At 35.5% G+C, this 25,677-nt stretch overlaps 1 protein-coding gene across 1 annotated transcript in view; it reads left to right on the top strand.

Moving 5' to 3' along the window:
- The window catches only part of HACE1 (HECT domain and ankyrin repeat containing E3 ubiquitin protein ligase 1), a 122,200-nt gene that overhangs the window by 30,092 nt on the left and 66,431 nt on the right, over positions 1–25,677 (top strand). The window contains 5 exon segments of the mRNA XM_030316034.1: positions 7,751–7,833; positions 16,129–16,225; positions 17,256–17,357; positions 17,980–18,086; positions 24,503–24,653. Of these exon segments, the coding sequence (XP_030171894.1) occupies positions 7,751–7,833; positions 16,129–16,225; positions 17,256–17,357; positions 17,980–18,086; positions 24,503–24,653 (540 nt within the window).

Genomic DNA, 25,677 nt, shown 5'->3' with positions numbered 1-25,677 from the left:
CTAGATGTTTACTAGATGTTTTCATATGACTTCAAAGTTTTGATAGGTTTAGGTGGACAGTTTTCTATAGAAAACCTATATAAACCAGTCATTGATTAGTGAGTTGGCCATTTTTTCTTGGTGCATAAGTTATTTGTACATTGCTGTCAAGTCATGTCATCAGAATTATTTTTAATAAAAGATAAAGATGCTTTTTTGTTGTTGTTTGGTCTTCTTTTAGGTAGTAATGATACCATAACTCAGATTTTTACTTGTAGTTTTAATATTGAATATCTGTTTCTTTTTACTTTGATCAGTGTTGTTTAGAGAGTTGACATTGATAAAGTAGAGCTGCCTTGGATTTCTTGCTTTGTAATTTATCAGTGTATTGGGCACAGGTGGTCTTGGTTAGTCACTGCCTTCAATTAAATGACTTTTGAGATTGACCCAAACATTAGCTTTTGCACATTAGTTTTCCACTTAGAATATTGTTGTATCACTTGAAAGGTCATGAACAGTCTGTTGAAGATGTGTTGTTTCTTTTCAAGAATTTCTTTAAGCCATATGAAAATCCCCTTTCAGTGCTTTTTTTTTTTTTCAACATTCCTTCCCAGCACTTTCTTATACTGTAAGGAGGAAGGACCCCCCATTGTAGATTATCTAGGAATAGGAGAATTTTTTTGTTTTGTTTGCTGGGGGGGGGTGTTGGACAGGGAATTTGAAGTTTTGATTATTATTTTTATTATTTTTTAATGTTCTTTTATTTTTGAGAGCAAGTGAGGGAGGGGCAGAGTAAGAGGGAGACAGAGGATCCAAAGTGGGCTCTGCCCTGACAGCAGAGAGTCTGATACAGGGCTCAGACTCACAAGCTGTGAAATCATGACCTGAGCTACAGTTAGACACAACCAACGAGCCACCCAGGAGCCCCTAAAGTTTTGATTATTTTAAAAGCATATTTTGATGATCTGTGTTAGGCAAATAAAATGATTTCAGTTCAGTGTCATTCTTAAAATTATGTATTATGTTAAATTGGAAAATGTAGACAACCAGTTATCATTCAGGATATTTATGTTGGTATGCTTTTATATGTCTGCATTTTATACTGTAAGCTGCTGAGCTTAATTTTTTTCAAGTAAATGAGAAGTCACAAAATTTTGAAAACAGAAGAACTTAGGACTGTTGTAAACCACAGGTCTTTTTTGAACTTCATGGTTTATAGTCACAATACAATAGACACAATGCAGTTTTTACAGAAGTATTTGTATATAGGGGTACAGGTGTGAGGAATTTGCTAAAGCACATTGACTCCAAATCTCTCGTAGAGAATCTTGTTAATTTTTCTGCATATCACTAGTTACTGTCTAGCACAGTACATATTTTATTTGTTTTGTCTCTTGGTCTTCCTTTTCTGCTAGAACATAAACTTCATGCGGGCAAAGATTTTTGTTCATTGCTGTAACTCCAGCATCTAGAGTCGTCTCTAGTACATAATAGACATTGGATTTTTTTTTTTTTTAAAGATGGAATGGACAAGACAAACACAGTACTATTTCAGCCAGTTTTTTCCTGCCATTTTCTTTCCATTTCTGAATGTTTGTCACTTTAAAATTTTGTGCCTTTAAGTGTTGTACATAGTGCTGATTCTTATAAAAGTTCGGGTTTAATTTGTTTCTACTGGTGAAAATCTCTGGTTTTGAGACCTGTTAGGGATTTTAGTTGTTAAATCTAGAATTATTTTCTTCAATTATGTTTTTCCTTATGCTTCTGTATAATTTAAAGTCCTCTAGTAGAGAGCTTTCATGTATTTATTTTAGTTTAATAAACACGCAGAGTTTCCTCCACCTGAGTTTTACTAGTTTCAAAGTTATTTTGCCCTTTGTATACATACAAGTAGTTCTACATAGACTGAAAATATTTTTTAAAAACTGTGATTTAGGTTATCTGTGACTTTCTTGCTCCTCCTCCTCTTCCATTTAACTGGTGATTGAATTCTAAATTATCCTTTCTCCTCCTGTTTCAGAGCTTTTACAAAAAGCAGTCTGTATACAAACCCGTTTTTTTAATCCTAAAGATTCATGACTTTTCAGTCATTTCAGTGCTACGAGGCAGAGGCAGTTTTCATTCTTCACATTCAAATCCTTTTATATACTATTTATCCTTACTCTAAAGGAACTGTTTTTTTCTCCTTATTTGTCTTCAGGCAACATTCTAGGTACAAGTGGAACTGTTGAAAGCTTTTTAAAAATACATGTTTCTTTTAGTAGGTACATATTTTGATGATAATTTTGTTAGAAAAGCAGAAAGATTTACAAATGGAAAAGAAAATGCTAGAATGAGCTATTTTTACTTTCTTGATCTTTTCTTAAGAACAGAAATAATTTTTCATGTCTTCATCAGATATTTCCTATAAGTGAGGATGTGATAGGAACATATGATAGTTCATATTATAAGTCATGCTTTCTTGCTATGATTTGCCTAGTTTGTCTCATCACATTGTTGAAGAGAACAGTAGAGAGGAATATGTTAGTCTAATGGCTAAATTGTTTTTGTGCTCTTAAGTTCTACAGTATAGACACAGAAGTACTGTAAAAAGTATATGATTTAAAATGTATTATTTTAAAACTGAACACAAACAGCTGTCTAGGCACTTAAGTTTGACTCTCAAGTAGTTATTTAGTGGGGAATTTGTAGAATTAATGCAGTTTGTGAAAGTATGCCAGTTAGCCATAATACTATTTAGTAGTCTGAATTCAGAAAAATTAGAATTCCTACTTTTTGGTAGGTAGCATAGTGGTTATGAATACAGGCTTAGGTTTAATCCCTGCATCCCTGTTTATTTGTATGTTGGGGTACACATTACTTGACTTCTGTGAGACTCAGTTTTCTACTTTAAAAGTAGAAAGAATATCTGTTTCCTCACAGGATGTATTAAATTTATTAGCACAGTTTCCAGGCACATGTTAAGGTTACTTAAAATATTATATGTTTTACATTTTAAACATTTCAAACTGTATAATTTTTGTGAATGTATAATATGTTTTATTAATAATTTCTGCTTCTATCTGGATTGCTTGGTTTTAATTGCATATTAGTATATATTTTCAATAAATTTGCTTTCATCTCTCTTGAGCCTTTTGAATTGTGGCTTGTGTCTAATTGCTGTAACAGTTAATGAACATTATTGCTGTTGTCTATCTCATTCTTCTTTTGGGCCATGCAGATGCAGCTTCTAGGTCAAAGCTCAGAAAGGAGAAAGTCATAATCAAAAGGCTTAAATAGGTTTTGTCTTATAAAATACTGACCTAAATGCTTATTTTTCTTATATTTGAAAGTTGTGCTTGACTACTTGTCCTTAGTTTAAAGGAATTATATAGCTGATGATAAAGTCTTATGTAACAGTGTTTCTATTCCTCTTGGGATAGAAGTAAATAAAGTAGCAGTACTTGATATCTTTGTTTTAATTTTTATTTTTATTAAATTAAAAAAAAATCTTTAAATGTTTGTTTATTTATTTTTGAGAGAGAGAGTGCTAACAGGGGAGGGACATAGAGGGAAACACAGAATCCAAAGCAGGTTCCAGGCTCTGAGCTGTTAGCACAGAGCCCAATGCAGGGCTCGAACTCAAGAACTGTGTCATCATGACGTGAACTAAAGTCGATTGCTTAACTGACTGAGCCACCCAGGCAACCCTCTTTTTCTTTTCTTTTTTTAATGTTTATTTATTTTTGAGAGACAGAGAGAGACAGAGTGTGAGTGGGGGAGGGCAGAGGGAGAGGGAGACACAGAATCCAAAGCAGGCTCCAGACTCCGAGCAGTCAGCACAGAGCCCAATACAGGGCTGGAACCCATGAGCCCTGAGATCATGACCTGAGCCTAAGTCGGACACTTAACCAACTGAGCCACCAAGGTGCCCTCGTGAGTACTGTTATCTTAAAATATTTTTATCAAAATCTTTGCAGTAAAAATGATAGTCCCTTGAACCACCATTTTTTGTGAAGCCATGATCACCAGGCAGCAATTTTCAACTCTTAGATTTTCCTCTGGTATCTGTTTTCAAACAATATGCTTCTATTGCTCTTTCTCAACTTTTAGGTAACACTGAATCATTTCTTGTCCTGGTTGAGTGAGGATTTAACTCATTTACATCCTCTTCCCGTGCCGCCTTCCCCCATTTCTAAAATTATATTGTACATTTTGGCTAGATAAGACTAGTTGTATATATAGTTAGGTAAATATTGTTTACTGCTGAGTCAAGTAATGAATTGTAATAACATTTTCTATCTAGGGTGACTACTTTTATTAAAGTTAATAATTGGCCTTGTTTAATTTTTCTTTTTATAAATCAGTAATTCTTCCTGTATGCTCCTACAAAATATCTTAGTACTGTTTTCAACAAAGACAAATTCATTAATTATCACTTCCATTTTTTTTTTTTTTAACTTGGGAATTTCTTAGTCTCTCTTATTTATGTTCAATCCCAAATAGTCTAGATTTCGCATCTTCTACTTTGATGTGTTCCTTCGTTTTAGAGGAGGATATCCTCCAGTAGCTTCTTGGAAAAGGTGCATTGGAGGGAATTTTTTCCCTCAAATCTTACATAGCTCAGCATATTTTTTATTTAAAACCATGTATTTGAGTGGTAGTGTGGTTGGTTGTAGGATTCTACATTGGAAGTTATTTACTTTACTTTTTTGAAGGCATTTCATGTTTTAAATTCCAGTGTTGCGGTTGAGAAGTTTAGCGCTAATCTGATTTCTGTTTATCTCTGGAATCGTACATCCCTAGTATTCTGCAATTTCACTTTGATGTACCTTGTTGAAAGTCTTAATTTATTATGTCAGACACTTGGTGTGCCTTTTCAGTCTGGCACTGCAGGTCTTTCAGTTCTGGAAAGTTTTCGATATTATTTCTTGATTACTTCCTTTTGGTTCCTCGTTGTCTTTATTCTGGATTTTCACAGTGTCTCCCTGGATTGATCTACCAATTTCCCATTCTTCCCATTTCCTTTGTCTTTTTGTTTTACTTTCTTTCTTGTAGAGTTTTTCAACATTGTCTTTCTAAACTTCTCTTGAATTCTTAGGGCGCCTGGCTGGCTCTGTCAGAGGAGCCTGTAACTCTTGATCTCGAGGGTGGGGCGGGGGAGAGGTTGTGAATTTGAGCCCCACAGTGAGTGTAGAGATTACTTAAATAAATAAATAACAATACACTTTAAAAAAACTGTTTAACTTCTATTGAATTTTTGCTTCTTCCATCATATTTTTGATTTCTTATTCTCTGAATATTTTTTTTCAGCATCTTGTTTTATCCTATGGATATAATATCCTTTCTGTTAGAGGGTAATATCTTACCTGATTTTTATTTTTTCTTTGGTTCCCTGTATTATCTTTATATTTTTTACTTCCTATTTCTGTTTGTTTTAATTTTTGTTTTTCAAGCTAGAGACCTACTTTTAGTTAGCCATCGGGTTAATTGTCTCTTAAATATTGTCTATCCATTTGTGTATAGTGGTGAGGCACTAAAATATTGTCTGGAAGCATTGTATACATGGGCTGGGTTTTGTTGGCTGGCCTCACGGTATGCTATGGTTTCTCAGTTTTGCCGCTATTGTTATTTGGGGCCTGAACTTCCTTTGTTATGGAGGCTGTCTGTAGATTTAGGACGTCTAGACATATCCCTGACCTCTACCTACAAGCTGCCATTTGTACTCTTTCTTCTCCAGTCATTAAAAAAAAAAAAAAAAAAAATCAGCATTTCTGAATGTTCCCTAGGGGACAACTGAGATATTTCATAGACACTCTGTAATGCCTTATTTGTAGTGGTGCCAGTCTTTAGAGAGGAAACTTACAATCTCTGCCCTTTGAGGTTTTAAGCCTGGCTACTGGATTTTTGGGAGCCTACTGGAATATGGGGGTTGGAGGTTTTCACTGAATTGTTTCATCATGGCTCCTTATCTCTGCTTTACCTGTATATCCTGCCTGCAGTCTAGAGCCTCCCATTTTACTTTGCCCAGAGAATAAACCTTCCTACTTTGAGATAGTATAGGGAGGGATAGTGTCTAACTCTACGGCATGGGGAGGAAAGGTCCTGGGGTAAAGTTCAACTGTTTTTTATTATTACTATTTTTTAAAGTTTATTTATTTTGAGAAAGAGAAAGAACATGAATGGAGGAAGGGCAGGGGGGGGGGAGAGAGAGAGAGAGAGAGAGAGAGAGAGAGAGAGAGAGAGAGAGAGAGAATGAATCCCAAGCAGGCTGTGTGCTGTCAGCTTGGAGCCCATTGTGGGGCTTCAACTCACAACCTATGAAATCATAACCTGAGCCAAAACCGAGTTGGATGCCTAACCCACTGAGCCACCCAGGCACCCCACCAATTATTTTCTTTTATAGGCTTTCAACTGCTCTTCCTATTTAGAACTTTTTGTAACTATCCCCATCATCCAAGGTACTTGGTACTTCCAATTCCTGTATTTTCTGTGTTCTATAGTGAGAATTTGGTGGTTTGTTGAAATCCACATTTATAGGCACTTCGACTTCAGCTGTCTTTGATCTGCTAAATCAGCTACTTTTCCTCCACTTGCTGGCCATTTTCCTAGAACTTACAGACTTATCTAGTATGCTGTTGTGTTCTTTCCTGTTCTTCCTTGTGGGTTTATAGTCTTATTATTTTGCTGACCTTGTGCTAGATTTTAGAGCAGCAAAAATGAACATGAGTGTTCAATCCAGAAGTAATACTAAACAGTGTAATTCCAAAAACTTTTGGATTTTTACATGTTTTCTTCCTTTTTGCAGGAGAAACTCAAATGAGGATTAAAGGAATAAACCAGAAGAAATTCTTTTTTTTTTTTTTTAAGGGTTTCAGGCGAGCCTCTTTCTCTCTCTAATTACTGATATGTATTTTTAAGATTTTATATTAACTTGATTTTCTTAGTTTGACTCAGATGATTGCAGAAGTAGAGCTTAGGAGACAGAGTATGGATGAATGAGACTATCAAAGAAACTGAGTCAGTATTGGTTCCTGTTAATAGCAAAAGGACTTTGTAGTTTTTTAACATTTTGTACTTTAATATTTATGTTTAATAACTATGTTTGATTTTAAGAAAGGTATAGCTTTGGTACTTATTTTTGGCTTTTAGAGGCAAGAAATTGTGTAGTTTTTTTTTTTTTTTTAAGTTTATTTATTTATTTTAGAGAGAGACAGAGTGAGTGAGGGAGGGGCAGAGAGCAAGGGAGACAGAGAATCTCAAGCAGGCTCTGCACTGCCAGCACGGAGCCTGATGTGGGTTTGAACTCACAAAACTGTGAGATCATGACCTGAACTGAAACCAAGAGTCAGATGCTTAATCGGCTGAGCCACCCAGGCACCCCAGGAAATTCTGGTGTTTGATTTCAAATATCTAGAGCAGTGCTGTCCAATTTGCTAGCCATATGTGGCTATTTAAACTTGTTAATTATAGTAAAATAAAATTTCAGTTTCTCAGTTGTTGTAGCCATTTTTCAAGTCCTTGATAACTCTATGCGTCAGTGATTTTCTAGAGCCTTCCCAGGTTAACACAAGTTATGTTACATTATAATTCCACATATATCGTTTAGTGCCTGAGAGTCTCAGGAGAGCTAACCAAAAAGTAGAAGCTGTTCAGCCATCGTAATTGTCATGTTCCTACTTGTTCAGCTTTAAAATTTCACGTTGGGGCAAGAGAATTCCGTATATCTATTTAAACTGTGATAATTGTGTCTTTCTCCGTATTTACTTTTAATTGTTCTTTTCCCCCTCAGACAGTGCAGTGCTTGCTAGACAGTGGTGCTGATATTAACAGGCCAAATGTATCTGGAGCCACTCCATTGTACTTTGCCTGCAGGTATGATATTTTATATTTTCAGATGCTCACATTAAAGAATGTTGTGTATCCGTTATGTTTCCAAACACAGGCATTTCTGTACACTTTCTAAACCTCTCTTGTTTTCCCACAAATACTGCACTCCCTTAACTGTGTAAGGAAAAGTTTTTCTACTGTATTGCCAGTGTTTTTATATGTTATAGGTGGGAGCTTTTGATTTACTTGATTATTTAAATTTTAAACTAATTACTTAGTAGGTAATGAAAAAAGACATGTTTAAAATCCAGTGATTTCCAAAGTTTGCCTTATTAAGTACTAGGTCAGTTCCAAAGGCATAAGCTATTAAAGTATGTCTTGGACCAGAGCCGTGTCTTTGTTTTCTTTGGATTTGTAACTTTTGCAAATATATTTTTTAAAATGTTTTTAGTGTTTCTTTATTTTTGAGAGAGAAAGACAGAGGCAGAATGTGAGCAGGGAAAGGGCAGAGAGAGAAGGAGACACAGAATCCAAAGCAGGCTCCAGGCTCTGAGCTGTCAGCACAGAGCCCGATGTGGGGCTTGAACTCACGGACTGTGAGATCATGACCCGAGCCGAAGTTGGACGCTTAACTGACTGAGCCACCCAGATGCCCCTTGCATTTGTAACTTTTAAAAAAATCTTTGAATTTGTCTTGTTAGGTATTAAGTTATGCATTAAGTTATTTTTGCACTTCTGTCTTGGTTCATTTTCTTGGAGCATACATTTTGATTGTTGGTTCATTCATGTAATGAGAAAACATTGACTTAACCACTCACTGTGTGCCATATATTATGGGGATTAGTGATACAGTAATAAACCTCAGTCCTTAAGGAGCTAACAATATAAAAGTTATACATATATTCCACTCCATAACCCCCCCCCCACATATATGCATAATGTTACGTAAATGTAGTTTGCAATTAGAAGCAGTTTACAGTATGCTAGTATTTCTTGTCTTTGGTTTGGATTATATGAATTGTGTTACTTATTTAGGCTCTTAAATTCAGATATAAAGGTCTCCAGAAGGTTCCTCTTTTGTTATCCTTCTTTCTGTTGTATATCATTTCATTGGAGGTTTATTTTAGACTAAAAGACCTGCTTTTGTTCTTGTTTAGCTTCTCTTTGGGGTCTCTAATGTTACTGTGATTACACTGGTTCAGATCATCATTGAACAACCTTGAATTAGAATACAAGGACTTTTGGATCTCTAGACTTTTATATCTCGTCTGAACCCAGCCATTTTCTTGCATTATACTTATGATTTGGTTGCTTGGCTAGGAAGCCAATTCCTTCTGTAGTGTCCTGAATTTATGAATAATGTCATTGTTTGGTTTCCTGAAATCATATCCTATCTTTAGGAGTTATCTCTAGATCAGTTCTTTCTTTGAAGCTTCAGATTTGAATGGCTACCTGCCTGATTTACATCATCGCTTGCAAGTCTTGTAGAATCTCAGATGTCAGAATGTCCAAACTGGAGCCTTAGATTTTCCTTTTCAAACCTTTCATCCACCTTTTCTCATCTCAGTTATTGGAACCCTTATCCTTCTAGTTGTTTAAACCAGAAACTAGATGGTGATTTTGTATTTCTGTCTGTCTCTCTCTCACCCTCAACTTGGAATTTATTAGTAAGTTATATAAATTTCACCTTCAGAATATATTCTGAATCACTTAAATTCTTTCCAGCTCACAGAAGTGACCTTAGTTAATGTTGTTACCTCTCATCTAGAGCCCTGTAGCCGTCTCTTAACTGGTCTCCCTTTCTCTATTGTTTCCCTCCCACCTGTCCTTTTCTCAGCAGCCAAAATGATCTTTTAAGAAAATGAATCGACTTTTGTCATTCTGTGTTTAAACCCTGTATTAAAACTTTTTCAGTGCCTCTGTTGCATACTCTGCCTTTGCCTACGAGACCTGCATGGTCTGACCAATGTGCTTTTGCCACATTGGTTCTCTTTGAGTTTACCAAATGCAAGGGACTCTTTCTAGCAAGCTTTTCTGCATGCTGTTTGTTTTACCTCAAATGCTCTTCTCTAGGCTTCTTATGTGGCTGACTCTTTATGTCACAGCTTAACTGTTGCATTTTAGGAAGGCAATTCCTGACCAGTCTAAGTAGGCCTCTCCCCAAATTTTCTTTCACAGCATCACAATCCTTTCTTTTATACCACTTTGTATTTTGTAATTATTTATTTACTTTGTTTATGGCATGTCTCTCCTACTGGACTGGAAGCTCAATGAAAGTGAGAATTTTATTTTATTCACTGCTTTATATTCAATGTGTAGTACAGTGTTTTGCATTTAGATGCTTAGTAAGTGTTTTTTGAATGAATGATTTGCTGTAATTACATGTTTGAAAAATATATAAATAATGCCCTGTATAATAGTTAAATATAGGTATATTAGGGTTGTATAGAGCTTGGATATTCTTATAGTTAGTCTGAACTTAAACGTATGGTAAAAGAATATTTTAGAAGTACTTTCTGTTAGTATTATATGCCCATCATTAACTTTTAATCTAGCAAATACTGGCTCTCTTTGAACAGAGATAGTTAAGCAAGTCTAATTGAAATTGAAACTAGAAAATGAATTTATCATTGTAGCAGGATGATAGATACGGAACATGGTTCATTTGCAGGCAGACTTTTAATTCTATTTGTGATATCTAGATATAGGTATACATTCAACGTATTATTCCCAGTGTATTGTCTCTGATTAAATGAAAAGGGAAAGGAATGTGGGGGAATAGAACAAGTTGACCCTATAGACAAATTGTAGATCTTTAAAAAGCTAAACTTAAATTAAGTTTTTATTGGTTGAGCGGTATTACTAGATATATCATCATATGTCTTATTTAAGAATCAACTACTGAAAATTTTTTTTTGTTTTGAATTAAATTCAAAAGATATTGAGATATATAGTAGAAAGAACCTTGGGAGGCAGGTTGCAAATCTCAGCCCCAAAGCTATGCAACTTTCATGAAATTTCTTGACCTCTGAAGCTTCTGTTTCTTTGTGAAATAGAAATGCTGCTATCTGGCTTGTGGGACTGTAATGAGAATTAAATGAGATGGCTTATGTAAAGCATCCAGCAGAGGATTTTGCACTTAGGTATGATTCTGAACATAGATTTGTAGCTACTGCCAAGCATCTCCTTTCAGTTAGTGGAATTCACAGTCAAAGCCATATAAAACAGCCCAAAGACTCAAAATTGTAAATTTTTAGAAAAGGACCATTGGAAAATGTAGTCTCTTTGTTTTATTAGCAGTTCCAAAAACTACTGCAGTATATGTACTAGATGCACTTAGGCAAGTTTTCTGATCATATTGCTTGAAAACAGCCTAAATTTAGGAGACTCAAAGTGCTTAAAAAATCAGTTCTAAGTGCTGTAGAAGTACTACACCATTCTTCTTAAATCTTTGCCAACTTCCTGGTTTCCAGAAAATGCATTGGCATTTCCTTGAAGGGAGAATGATCTCAATCAATATTAAAAAAGTGGTTGAGGGGTGCCTGGATGGCTCAGTCAGTTAAGCGTCCAACTTGGGCTCAGGTCTTGCCCTTGCAATTCGTGAGTTCCATCCAGCGCTGCATCTGGCTCTGTGCTGACAGCTCAGAGCCTGTAGCCTGCTTTGGATTCTGTCTGTCTGACTCTCTCACTCTCTCTCTCTCTCTCTCTCTCTGCCCTCCCCCACTTGTGCTCTGCCTCTCTCGGGCTCTCAAAAACAAACATTAAAAAAAAAAGTAGTAGAATGGCAAAGAAAAATTATTCATTGGGCCAAGTTTTGCAGTTATTTCAACTGAAAAATCTTTTATGCAATACTCTGAGCAGTCTGTTATAGGTTAATCTTAATGTCTTATAATATTACAGGTGAGGCACTTGATATCCTAATTGGGTTATTGCAGATTTTGTATATTACTTAGCTCATGTTTTTTTCTTTTAGTTTATTTTTGAAATGAAACATCACTTGATCGTGGGTGAGATTTTAATGTGGTTTTAGAAATAACCCCAGTTTTGTAAAAATGTCGTAATGGTACTTTTTTCCTTCATGCTAATTATCCATTTTGCTATATATGGTAAATAACTGATCATTTGCAGACTTTTTAAAAACCACGTATATTCAACCGTGTTCCATTTGTAGATGGTGATCTCTTCTGTTCATAGTGTGTGATCTCCATCGTATTTTTCTCATAACATAAATCCCCTTGCACCTTATACATTATTCTCTTGAGTATTGAATTGTTTACTCTTTGAGGTAAAACTCTATGTTTATTCATCTTGGTGGAATAGTATGATATAGATGAAGGATTTGGAATCAAACTGATCTTGATTCAGATTCTCCTCTGTTACGTAATTGTTGATCTTGAGCAACTTAATGGTTTTCTCAACTGAAAAATAGAATGAATACTTATTTTATAACAGTGTCAAGATTAAGTCAGACTTTGTACAAAGAACTGAGCATCATGCTTGTCACCTAGTAGATCCTAAATCAGTTATGATTCCGGTCTTTTTTATGTTATTTTCTATAATAAACTACCTTATTTAATGCTTGTCAAATGAATGGTACTTGAATTTAAAAACTATAATATAATTCAACAAATGTATTGAGTGCATGTTATAAGCCAACTATCATGCTCTGTGTTATGGAACAAATATGTTGTCAAGTTTACAGTTTAATTGGAAGGATTGGATATGTGGATATTAAATATCTGTAGAAGAAATGTCATTAAAGTTGAACAGATCAGCTTTGCACATCTGAGTTTCTCAGAAACAAGGGTTTTAGCAAAGATATCACTGTCTTCCCTAAATAAGTTAAGCTCAAGTTAGTTTCTTTTCACTTAGCTTTCCTTTTTAGGTATTACAAAGAATACAACAGTATTAATTGTAAAGTATTTGATATTAGCTATAGTATTTGTGTTGACCAGCACTCCCAGCTCAATGACAAACGATGCTTGATGAAGACTTTTCTTGATGTACAATAGTATAACTACTTTTGCCTTTGGAGAGATTGCAGATTTACTTGGTTTTTTGGTTTTCAGGTATAAATTAGATACTGCTCTTAGGTCACTTTTGGCCTCTTGATACTTGCATTAAGCAAGATAATCAGTATTACAATAGAGTATCAAGAGAGTGGTATACCTATAATGTCTACTATTAGATTCATATTAGGAATCTATTAAATTTTTAAGATTTAAAATTTAAATATTTTTAGTTTAATTCCATTTGGTTATAAATAATGCAGTGTCATTCTGTGAAAAAGGGTGAGTAGGCTTTTTTTTTTTTTTTTAACTTTCTGAGGAGGCTGTGTGTCCTTTCTCTTTGGGAAATGACATATCTTTATAAGTATAATGGTACTGTAGAAAGAGTACTGGTATAGACGACCAAGGATCTAAGTTCTAGTTTCACCTATGGTTGAGTTAATAGTTCTTACCATCTACAAAATAAAAATCTTTGATCAGATACTCTTCCAAACTATATGAGTTCCTTGGGAATTTCTTAAAATTAGCTTTAAACTTTAGTGTCCCTGGATTGTAAATTTATTTTTTTATTGCCTAGTATCTAGGATCAGTTTAGCTCTTTGAATAATGAGACTTAGAGTCTAGTGGTTGCTGTCCCCAAAGTAGCTTCCTCCTAGCTGAAAGAGTTGTGGTTACTGATTTTACTCCTACTAGAAAAGAGAACAATTAGAATGAGCATGTGGATAAGAGCACTGTTCATTTTAGGTCAAATTGAATAGCTGTCAACAAAAGCCAAACTGAGTGGGTTGATAAATGAAGGTTGAGTGCTAGATAGTATTTTTGGCTAATTAATCCCTACCACCACCACACCCCTCCCCCATTCTCTTATGTTGATATTTGTATTTTTGTCTTACTTCTTTCCATTTTATTTTATTTTTATTTTATTTTTTTACAAAGTATTAAAGTGCTATAGAATGTACTTGTTTTGAATATTGAAGGTTTTTTGGAGGTAAGAAGTCTAGAAACTTAGAGGGTGTGGTAGGAAGAAGGTTAGAGTTGCAAAGGGAATTGTTTGGAAGAAAACAAAGCAGCATAAGCCGGAGTAGCAGCTGTTTATCCCAGAATATTATGATTTATTGTAGATAATATGTCCTAAGTTCAATTCTAAGATTTAATAGGTGAATTTCTTACCTATATAGTAAAAGTATGTTTTAACATTGGGAGAAGTTTTCCAGGTTGTTGAGGATGTAATTCAGATCATCCTCTCCATTAAACAAAATTTTTTTTTAATGTTTATTTATTATTTTTGAGAGAGAGAGGGGAAAGAGTGTGAGCAGGGGTGGGGCAGAGAGAGAAAAAGAGAGAGAGAGAGAGAGAGAGAGAGACACACACACACACACACACACACACACACGGAATTCGAAGCAGGCTCCATACTGTTTTCCAGTGTGGCTGCACCAGTATGCATTCCTACCAGCAGTGCAAAAGAGATCCTCTTTCTCCTCATCCTCACCAACATCTGTTGTTGCCCGAGTTGTTAATGTTAGCCATTCTGTCAGGTGTGAGGTGGTATCTCATTGTGGTTTTGATTTGTATTTCCTGGATGATGAGTGATGTTGAACATCTTTTCATGAGTCAGTTGGCCATCTGGATGTCTTCTTTGGAGAAGTGTCTATTCATGTCTTTTGCCCATTTCTTCACTGGATTATTTGCTTTTTGGGTGTTGAGTTTCATAAGTTCTTGATAGATTTTTGATGCTAACTCTTTATCAGATATGTCATTTGTAAATATCTTCTCCCGTTCTGTCAGTTGCCTTTTAGTTTTGCTGATTGTTTCCTTCACTGTGCAGAAGCTTTTTATTTTGATGAGGTCCCAATAGATCATTTTTGCTTTTGTTTCCCTTGCCTCCAGAGATGTATTGAGTAAGAAGTTGCTGCGGCCAAGGTCGAAGAGGTTTTGCCTGCTTTCTCCTGGAGGATTTTGATGGCTTCCTGTCTTACATTTAGGTCTTTCATCCATTTTGAGTTTATTTTTGTGTATGGTGTAAGAAAGTGGTGCAGGTTCATTTTTCTGCATGTCGCTGTCCAGTTTTCCTAGCACCATTTGCTGAAGAGACTGTCTTTATTCCATTGGATATTCTTTCCTGCTTTGTCAAAGATTAGTTGGCCATATGTTTGTAGGTCCACTTCTGGGTTCTCTGTTCTGTTCCATTGATCTGAGTGTCTGTTTTTATGCCAGTACCATACTTTCTTGATGATTACAGCCTTGTAGTATAGCTTGAAGTCTGGATTGTGATGCCTCCAGCTTTGGTTTTCTTTTTCAAGATTGCTTTGGCTATTCGGGGTCTTTTCTGGCTCCATACAAACTTGAGGATTGTTCTAGCTCTGTGAAGAATGCTGGTGTTATTTTGATAGGTATTGCATTGAATATGGAGATTGCTTTGGGTAGTATTGACATTTTAACAATATTTGTTCTTCCTATCTAGAAGCATGGAATATTTTTCTGTTTTTTTTTTATCTTCTTCAATTTCTTTCATAAGCTTTCTATAGTTTTCAGTGTATAGCCAAACTATGGAAAGAGCCCATATGTTCATCAGTGGATGAATGGATAAAGAAGATGTGGTATACACACACACACACACACACACACACACACAATGGAGTATTACTCGGCAATCAAAAAGAATGAAATCTTGCCATTTGCAACTATGTGGATGGAACTAGAGGGTATTATGCTAAGCAAAATTAGTCAGAGAAAGACAAGTATCATATGATTTCACTCATATGAGTACTTTAAGATACAAAACAGATGAACATAAGGGAAGGGAAGCAAAAATAATACAAAAACAGGGAGGAGGACAAAACATAAGAGACTCTTAAATATAGAGAACAAACAGGGTTGCTGGAGGGGTTGTGGGAGGGAGAATGGGCTAAGTGGGTGAAGGGCATTAAGGCATCTACTTCTGAAATCATTGTTGCACTATATGCTAACTAACTTGGATGTAAATTAAAAAATAAATAGTTTAAAAAAAATTATTAGTCTTCAGAGCTCCTGGGTGGCTCAGTCGGTTAAGCAACTCTTGGTTTCTGCTCAGGCTTCGTGGGTTTGAGCCCTGCATTGGGTTCTGTGCTGACAGCATGGAGACTACTTAGGATTCTCTCTCTCCCCACCCATTCTCTCCCTCTCCCCCACTTGCGCTGTCTTTCCCTCTCTCAAAATAAATAAAGTTAAAAAAAATTCTAACCCCCCAAAACCTTGTTAATCCTCTGTTGATTCATATTAACTGTTTATAATTCATAGAAAAAGACTAAATTAAAAAGATTACTTTTTTAACATGGCTTTTTCTATACAGTCACGGTCAGAGAGACACAGCACAGATTCTCCTGTTACGAGGAGCCAAATATCTATCAGATAAAAATGGAGTAACGCCTCTGGATTTATGTGTACAGGTATGCTGTTAGTGTATATTCTTAGCCTTTTATTTTATAATAGAAATTGAGGTTGGTAAAACTACTTTTCTGAAATGAGAAAGATTTTTATTCTGTTTTGTTCTGATTTTATTCTATTTTATTTTAGCTTTTTTTTTTTTAAAAAAAAGAATATGATCCTTAAATAGGAACTATGGCATTATAAGAAATATATATTGGCCTTCATCTCAGTTCCTGACACAAGAGCTTCTAAGGCTCCTAGAATCTCCAGGGTGATAAGAATGTCTTTTTGTACGTGAATGAGATGGCTGGTGGCTAAAAGCCTCTGAAAGCTTCAGCATGGGGGCTGGTTGCCAAGGGAACCAACCATGTGACTATAGGGCAGTGTCCTATCCCATTCCCTGTGAGGTAAGAGGGAGTGGAGATTGAGTTCAGTCATCAATGACCAATATCCTGCCTATGTAATGGAACTTCCATAAAACCCTATAAACAGTGGGGTTCTCAGGGAGTATCCAGGTTGGCAAACACATCAAAGTTGTGGGATGGTGGCATGCCCGGAGGGCGCGTGGGACCTCTGTGCCCCTTCCCACATACCTTACCCTATGCATCTCTTCCATTTGGCTGTTGCTGGGTTGTATCCTTTATAATAAACGGGTAATATTAAATAAGGTGTCTCCCTGAATTCTGTGAGCTGTTATCTAACAGCAAATAGCAGATTATCAAACCTGAGGAGGTGTTTGTGAGAAATCCTGACTTACAGCTGGTTTAGTCAGAAGTATAGGTGGCCTGAACTTGTGAATGGCTTCTAAAGGAGGGGGCACTCTTATGAGACTGAGCTTCGAACCCATGGAGCCCGTGCTCACTCTGGGTAGTTTGTGTTTGGATTGAATTAAGTTGTATGACGTTCAGTTGGTGTCCACAGACAGTTGGGAAATTCTTGGTGTGGAAACCTAAACATACAGTGTCAGACTGGTATGTAGAGGAAACCAGTTTTCCTTTAGGAACTTTTTTAAAATCTAGATAAGTTTAAATCTATTTTTTTTTTTTTTAGGGTGGCTATGGAGAGACTTGTGAAGTATTAATTCAGTATCACCCTAGGCTTTTCCAGACAATTATTCAAATGACACAGAATGAAGATCTCCGAGAAAACATGGTGATGTAATTGTGCTAATAGCTTGTAAAAGAATAAGCCTTATTCATGCTTATCATATATGGCATTTTAGAATGTGCTTGGTAGTTTTATTATTACAAGTATTTTAATAATTCAAATTGTCTGCATTATAGGAAAGTATGAATTATACACTAATAAACTTTGTGCTGATATTTAGCCCTGTGAATCTTCTGTCCTCTGGGTCTTTGGTTTTTGCTTAAAATAATTAGAATTTTCCCCAGAGGTAGGGGAAAGTAATCTAAGGAGGAATATCATAGTATCATTAGTAATCACTAGTTTATTGAGTTTATTTGTAATAGTTTTACTCGTTGAAAAATTGCAGAGTTTGAATTTCTCTTATATTTTAGAAGTTTGGAATTAAGTTTCTGTAAATGAACTTGGTGATTTCTGTTTATGTTTTCTATTGCTTTTTTACTGGGTAATTTTGAAAAGATTTTTTGTCATCTTATCTCTCTATTAGCTTTTGTAAGGCAAAATAACTGTAAAGGAGTTGATTTAAACTAGATGGCTCTGGGATACTTTTTAAACTAATAGGTACTTACTTTCTTGATAAAGTTTAATGGATTATTGTGTAATCACATTTTTTTATTTGTAAAAAATTTAGTTACGACAAGTTCTGGAACATTTGTCTCAGCAAAGTGAAAGCCAGTACCTGAAGATTCTAACAAGCCTTGCTGAAGTTGCCACAACAAATGGCCATAAACTGCTTAGGTAAGTGTTTCAAAATATAAGCAAATCAATAGGCAGCAGAATCTGTCAGCTTTGTCTCCTTCCAGGCTTTTCTGGGAATAGTTTATTTGGTTGGATGTTTTTGTCAGTGGTAAGATGTTCTAAAATTTTGCTGACTTATTATTGTTTTGTTTTAACGGACCAGAGCAATCAACTATTACTGGGAAATTTTGGTCTCTCTAGGTGAAGAAAAATAGGGACTTACTTTGGATTTGGATAGGTTTCTAAAATTTTATAAAATGATAGGTTAGTCATCTAAGTAAAATATACATGAAGAAGAATCAAGGAAATTTAGGAGTCTTTTGTTGTTGTTGTTCCTCCCCCAAGAAAATAGTTTGGCAATCAAATCGTGATCTCTAATTTATAGAACTCTGGGTACAGGCTACTGTTCAGGGTCTCAGCATACCTTCATGATTCCTTACAAAGTGTTTGCCCTAAACTGTCCCCCTCTGTTCAGTTCTTTATTCTTTCCAAAAGACGCTATGGTTTTAATGGCCGATTTTTATGTTCTTGGAGGTAATGCCTTTATATTACTTGCATTTCTATATATGCCTTTTCCTGCAACTTTACATTATTGTATATGGTTAGCTGCCCCAAATAGGAACAAACAGCCACTTAGAAATGGTTAATGTATTCTTTCTTAGCTTATAAATTTGGCCCACTTCTAATATGGATGCTTTTCCCTGGGTACTTTTCATTTCACTTCTCTTAGTACACCCAACTCTTAGAACAGGTCATGGTCTTATCTCTGTGGTTGCAACTGGAGTTTCCTCCTCCCAACTCCATGATATTTCTATATATCAGCTACATTGTCAAGTCCATTATGTTAGCCCCTTTCTGTCTTCCTTTGGGGTTTTCATATACTCAGACCAGAATCACACTCTATAACATTTATGTAGAAGGATCTTTGCTAGGCCCCTTAAACTTCGTGGTACCAAGGTTACCCTCTTGTTTTCTTTTAGCCAGTAAGTCTTTCTTCAGTTCTACTCACTATACTATTTGCTAATTTTTTATAATTCAGTTTCTAACTTTGAGACTACTTAAGATTCTTTTTATGGGATTCATTGAATTTCACCTTTATATAATGTTCTCATTTTATTTAGTTGTTTCCATTAATCCATTTATTTGATGAGGGCTTTCTGTGATTCAGACATACTAAAGGCATGGCTCGGGAGTCTGCCAGACTCAGGTTTAAATCCAGATATCACTATTTACTGTGTGATCTCAGCAAGTGACTGTTTTGAGTTTCCCTTTTTCATATACCCATCCGTCTAATACATACTTTTGAGTGCCTACCATCCCCCCAGGCCATCTGGTAGGTGATTGTGAATAAAACAGACAAGATCTCTCCCTGTATTTAATTTACAGCCTAGTCAGGATTTTGTTTCCTTATTGGAAAATGGTAGTAAATATCTTCTTAATCAATTGTTGTAAAAATGCAATGATAAGATACTGTAAAGTGCCAAGCATAATGTTTGGCCCATAGTTGAGATGGTGATGATGATTATATAAATGGAAAATGCCAGAGATAATGATGATTATTTTAAACACCCTGTTTTCCTGTATTAGAAAAATGTCCTGTTTTTTTCTACCTAAATCTTTTGTCCTATTTGTTGCTTTTCCACAGTAATGAGAAGGCCTATGTTTTTAAATGTTTGTGGTTTTATTTTAAGTTCACCTTTAATACTTACAACCAGACACTAAGCTAAGGAGCATTGAAAGACATTATTTTATTTAAACCTCACAATAATTTTGTTATTTAGGTAGTAATTTCCATTTTACATGGAAGAAAACTGAAGTTAGCAACTGACCAAGCTACTACATAGAAGAGTGAGGATTCCTATTCTCATTAATAGAGAGCAAATTCTGGGTTCCAATCTAGCTCTTAAAAGTAACCGGGAGAGGGGCACCTGGGTGGCTCAGTCGGTTGAGCGTCGGACTTCGGCTCAGGTCATGATGCCGCAGTTCGTAAGTTCAAGCCCTGTTTCAGATTCTGTGTCTCCCTCCCTCTGCCCCTTCCCCGCTCATGCTCTGTCTCTCTCTGTCTCTCAAAAATGAATAAACATTAAAAAAAAAAAATTAAAAAAAAAAAAGTAACAGGGAGATGAGTGGAACAGAAGTATGGTAGGAAAAAGGGGGCCATGGCCAGAACGAGTTTTAAAACTGTTTTACTAAACTGCACTGCCTCACCACCTACAGTGCTACTTTTCAAATGCTCTATGAAATCTGCTAATTATGGCTATTTTGGGGCTCTAAGTGTCTTTTTCTTTTATTTTTCTAAATGTTTATTCATTTTTGAGAGAGAGTGGGGAGGGGAAGAAAGGGGGACAGAGGATCTGAAGCAGGCTCTGCGCTAACAGTGGCAAGATCATGACCTGAGCCGAAATCTGACGTTCAGCCTACTGAGCCACCTGGGTACCCCTAAGTATCTTTTTCTTGAGATTGGTAGTGAGTATTGGTTATTAGAATTATATTAGAATTTATTGTGTTGTTTACTGTTTTGGGAAATCCCGTGTTTCTCCTTTACTTCCTTTACCTGACACTGTTACCACCCTCGCCAGTTGTGTGGGTTCTTCATTCCCCACACCAGGCAATTCTTTGAACACCAGCTGGTGTGCAGCTTTTCTCAGCTTTGAAAACTATCCATCTAGAGACACATCAAGTCTCATAGGTTAAGGACTCTTTCTTACGAGACCGCTCCCACTTTCAGATGCCAATTCCAAGTAGTAAATCCCCAGGTTAGCCATAACTTCTGTCTGACTTCACTACAAATTAGAAGTTCTCATGACCTCCTTCCCCTTGGGTTTGGTTATTTTTTAGAACAGCTCACGGTATTCGGGGAAACACTTATTTAGATTTGCCAGTCTATTAAAAGACACAATAAAGGATGCAGATGATCAGCCAGATGAAGAGATACAAAGAAAAAGGTATTGGAGGATCTCGAGCACAGGAACTTCTGTCCCCATGGAGTTGAGGGTGCCACCCTCCCAGTATGTGGACGTGTTCACTAATCTGGAAGTTCCCTGAACCCCATAGTTTTGGGCTTTTTGTGGAGGCTTTACCCTGTAGGCATGTTGATCAATAACTCCATTTCCAGTCCTTCTCCCCTCTCTGGATAACGTGGGGTGGGACTGGAAATTCTAAGCTTCTAATCGTGGCTTAGTCTTTCTGGTGACCAGCCTCCATCCAGGAGCCCACTAAGATTCACTTCAGTAGAACAAAAGACAACTGCTGTCACCCAGGAAATGACAAGAGATTTAGGAACTCTGTATCAGGAACAGCAGTCAAAGACCAAATATTAGAACAAAAGATGTTCCTAGTGCTCTTATCACTTAGGAAATTATGAGGGTTTTAGGAGCTTTGTACCAGGAACCCGGGGTAGAGACCAATATATATGTTTTCTATTGCCTCACAGCTGCCAAGGTAGAATAAGAGGGTCTCAAATACAAATTACTCCCTCCTGAGGGTTTATGTTTCATGGTACTTTTGCAAATTGTCTCCCTTTTGTTCATTAATTTATAAATCATTTTATGCTTCTTAACCCACAATGGGATATAATTTTGGCCGCTTTAATAGAAATTTTAATTAAGAAAACTGATTCAAATATATATTTAGTGACAATTGAGATGTTAATTAGCTTACTTTTGAAAAAATGGATAGCCTTTTGTCTAACCAATTCTGGGAATATTTACTAAAGATAATAAATATGTACTTAAAAAATTTTTTTAATGTTTTTTAAAATTTATTTTTGAGAGAGAGAGAAAGAGAGAGAGGGAGGGAGGGAGGGAGACACAGAATCTGAAGCAGGCTCCAGACTCAAGAGTGTCAGTACAGAGCCCGACACAGGGCTCGAACTCACAAACCGCAAGATCATGACCTGAGCCAAAGTTGGACACTCAACCAACTGAGCCACCCGGGTGCTCCTGGATAATATTTATTTGTAGTCCCTTTTGCACATAATGTGTTTGACTAAATAAGTGAATTATCTTACTTTCTGTATACTTATGATTAAAGATAAAGATAGTTATCAATGTGCAAATGAACAGAGAAATCACAGCTGTTTGCTTAGTAAGACATTGAATGAAAGTATACTTTCACATATAAACCAAAGGTAAGTTCATTGATAGGGCCTTGATTTAGGAAACTAATGTTAAAACTTTTATATTGAGACCTTATGGCTTGAGAAGAAATTATCATTTTATGATCAAGTGGAGAAAGATATGATGAAGTTTAGATTTTGTGATATTTTTGTATAATACTAAAGATATTTCACTTGTTGTAAAGTGAAAAATAACGTTTTTTAAATCAATGATTCAGCTTGGAAGAATTTTAAACTGGTTATAGTAATATAAAATTATTAGATAGTGTTTATAATTGAGAGTCATATTCAGATTCCATTGTTCAGAAAATACTTAAGTCATGAAATGTTTCCTAGATCAGTTATTTAAATATTTAAATGTATGGTAATTTTGCAGAGGAAAGTCAAATTCACCTCTTTCTCATAGAAAAATTTGAGAGTCATCCATAGTTAACTTTTCCAATACTCCACCACAATAAAAGAAGGAAGTAGTTTCAGCCAAACTACATTTCTGTTTTGTCAGTCTCAACAATCTTATGATATAAAATTAGAAACACTTCATAAAGACAAATACATAAAAATCAATACAAAGTTACTAAAACAAAAAATTTTGTTAATATGATGTAGGTATCCCAGTTCAATACAGTATGGATAGCAGTAACTGTCATATTTTACTAACAGTTGTAACTGATAGCTAATTTTTATTGAATATTTTTAACAATTTAATAATTCTTAGAATGAGAAACAATATGAATATTGAAGTGAAAATGTCAGGAAATTTTGGGTTCACATGTCACCAGCAGAGAAAATACGCTCTAGTTGGCACTTACACACTGGAATTCTTAGAAGTAGGCATTTGCTATTTCCACATTACTTATGCATTTTATTTATTTTATTTTGTTTTTAAGTTTGTTTATTTATTTTGAGAGAGAGAGTGGGGGAGGGGCAGAAGGAGACGGAGAGACAGAATCCCAAGCAGGCTCTGCACTGCCAGCACGGAGCCCAACACGGGGCTTAAACCCAAGAACCGTGAGGTCTTGACCTGAGCCGAAACCAAGAGTCGGACGCTTAATCAGCTGAGCCACCCACTCACCCTACTAATCCTTTTAATTATTATTATTGACGTATAGTTGACATACAATGTTGTGTAAATTTCAGGTGTATAACATAGTCATTCAACAATTCCATGTTACTCAGGGCTCAACATGATATGTATAGTTACTATATGTCACCATACAGTGTTATTACAGTATTATTGAGTATATTCCCTATGCTGTACTTTTCATCTCCTTGACTTTTCATCTCTATGAGCTGGGTAAAATACACTTGGGAGAATTTAGGGTAAGCTATGATAATTAATATATACAATCATAACCATTCTGCCCAAAAGTTTATGTAACTCTTTACTCTGCTTTTGTGCTACCATTAAAATACAAGATAACTGATGTTAGAGATTCCAAATTAAACAACCCCCTGAACAACAACAAAAAACATTTTTTTTTTTTTAAAGATCTGCCACTAGTTTCAATACAGATTTAGCCTAACTCCTACAATTTCTCTATGGAAGAATAGTTGATTGATATTTGTAATGATGAACAATTCCCAGGCACTATAAAATTATGAAGGGCTTTTTGATTTGTCAAAGAAGGTTTATATTATATTCAGTATTGTGTTAATTGGATTTGAGTTCTTTTTTTCTTCACAGTGGTGTGTATATCCTATATTTATGTAGAGTCATAAGACTACTAAGACTACCATTAGAGAACTGCCTTGATGCTGATATTAACTTTAAGGTTATTCAATTTGTAAGTGTTCTGCTATATGTGAACAATTGGTTACTATTCTGGGGTGAGGAGGGGAAATGAGGTTATGGATAGAGTAGAAAGTTCAGCTTCTACAATAGAGTTGTAGGTTGACTTGAGAACATAATCAACATTTCTATTTCTCTGTGAAATGTCCTCAGAATTCCTAAGAGTCCGTTTAATTTATAAATATACTTTTGGAAGTGAAAGTTAGAGATTGCTTAAAGTTGATGCCTCAAGAAACCAACTGTTGATGCTTTCCTTCATATTTGTGCTTTGATTATTGGTTCTATTCTGGTTGCTTAAACATTAATAATTCATTCATATGCAATCCAAATAATGTATAGCAACTTCCTATTAAACAAAGCATTCCATTCCCTATCACAATAGGAAGGAACTTCGCTAGTTATATTAGGAAACAGATGATTAATGTGATGAAAATGTTTTAAATTAAGTATTTTAAGATGTAATTTGTTTTATTCCACCTAACCTGTTCGTATTTTAACTTTTATTTTCAGCTTGTCTAGTAATTATGATGCTCAAATGAAGAGCCTTTTAAGGATTGTGAGGATATTTTGTCATGTCTTTCGAATTGGTCCATCCTCTCCCAGTAATGGAATCGATTTGGGCTACAATGGGAATAAAACTCCAAGAAGCCAGGTGTTCAAGGTCAGAAAAGTATATGATGTTGTTAATAACATAGACAAAAAAAGAGATGAATGTGACAAAGCATGCATTCATTAGTCAGAAACCTCATAAACTAAGTTTGGTTCATACTCCTATCACATTTTAAGTTAGACACACATTTCTCCTTTCATCCCTGTGTAATCAACAGCAATTCTTAAGTGGTAAGCTTTCTGTATTTTTCTTACAAGTAACATTTTAATTCCATTAGTGTTGTATTCAAAGGGTAAAGATACTTAATACTTAAATCTACTTTTTTAAATTGGATTATAGGTTTTAAATGTAGCAATATGTAGCCATCATGCTTTTTAAAAAATTATTCAGAAGTAAAGAAAATAACTAGTTTTCTTTTTTTTTCCTTGTGTCCATTTTTTTTTAAGTTTTTATTTTAATTCCAGTTAGTTAACATACAGTATTATGTTAGTGTCAGGGGTACAATATAGTGATTCAGCAATTTCATACATCACCCAGTGCTCATCACTAGTGTCCTCCTTAATCCCCATCACCTATATAACCCATTCCTTCTCCCCACTCCCTTCTGAAAATACCTAGTTTCTATTTAGAGGTTATTATTGCATATTTTCAGAAGGGAGTTAATGTGTGTGTCCATATATGTGTTTTAAAAGTAAGTTTACTTTCATTTCCTGTGTTTACTACCAATTAATTCCTGGGATCACTTCAAGGAAGAATCATTGAGATATTTTCTTTTCTCTTCTTAAAAATTAAAAAAAATATATATTTATTTATTTTGAGAGAGAGAGAGAGTACAAGCAGGGGAGGGACAGAGAGAGAGGGAGAGAGAAAGAGAATCCAAGCAGGCTCATCAAAGTCAGCGTAGAGCCTGATGCAGGTATCAATCTCATGAACTGTGAGATCATGACCTGAGCCAAAATCAAGAGTTAGATGCTTCACTGACTTAATCACCCCGGCACCCTGAGATATTTGCTTAAAATATTTGTATTGCTTCAGCTGCTTCCTGTAAGACCCAAGACAGTGTTGCTACCTAAGT

Source organism: Lynx canadensis, chromosome B2, assembly GCF_007474595.2.
Source record: "Lynx canadensis isolate LIC74 chromosome B2, mLynCan4.pri.v2, whole genome shotgun sequence".
In the NCBI taxonomy this organism is placed as follows: Eukaryota; Metazoa; Chordata; class Mammalia; order Carnivora; family Felidae; genus Lynx; species Lynx canadensis.
The sequence above is the reverse complement of the archived record's forward strand: the minus strand, read 5'-3'. Positions and strand labels throughout refer to the sequence as shown.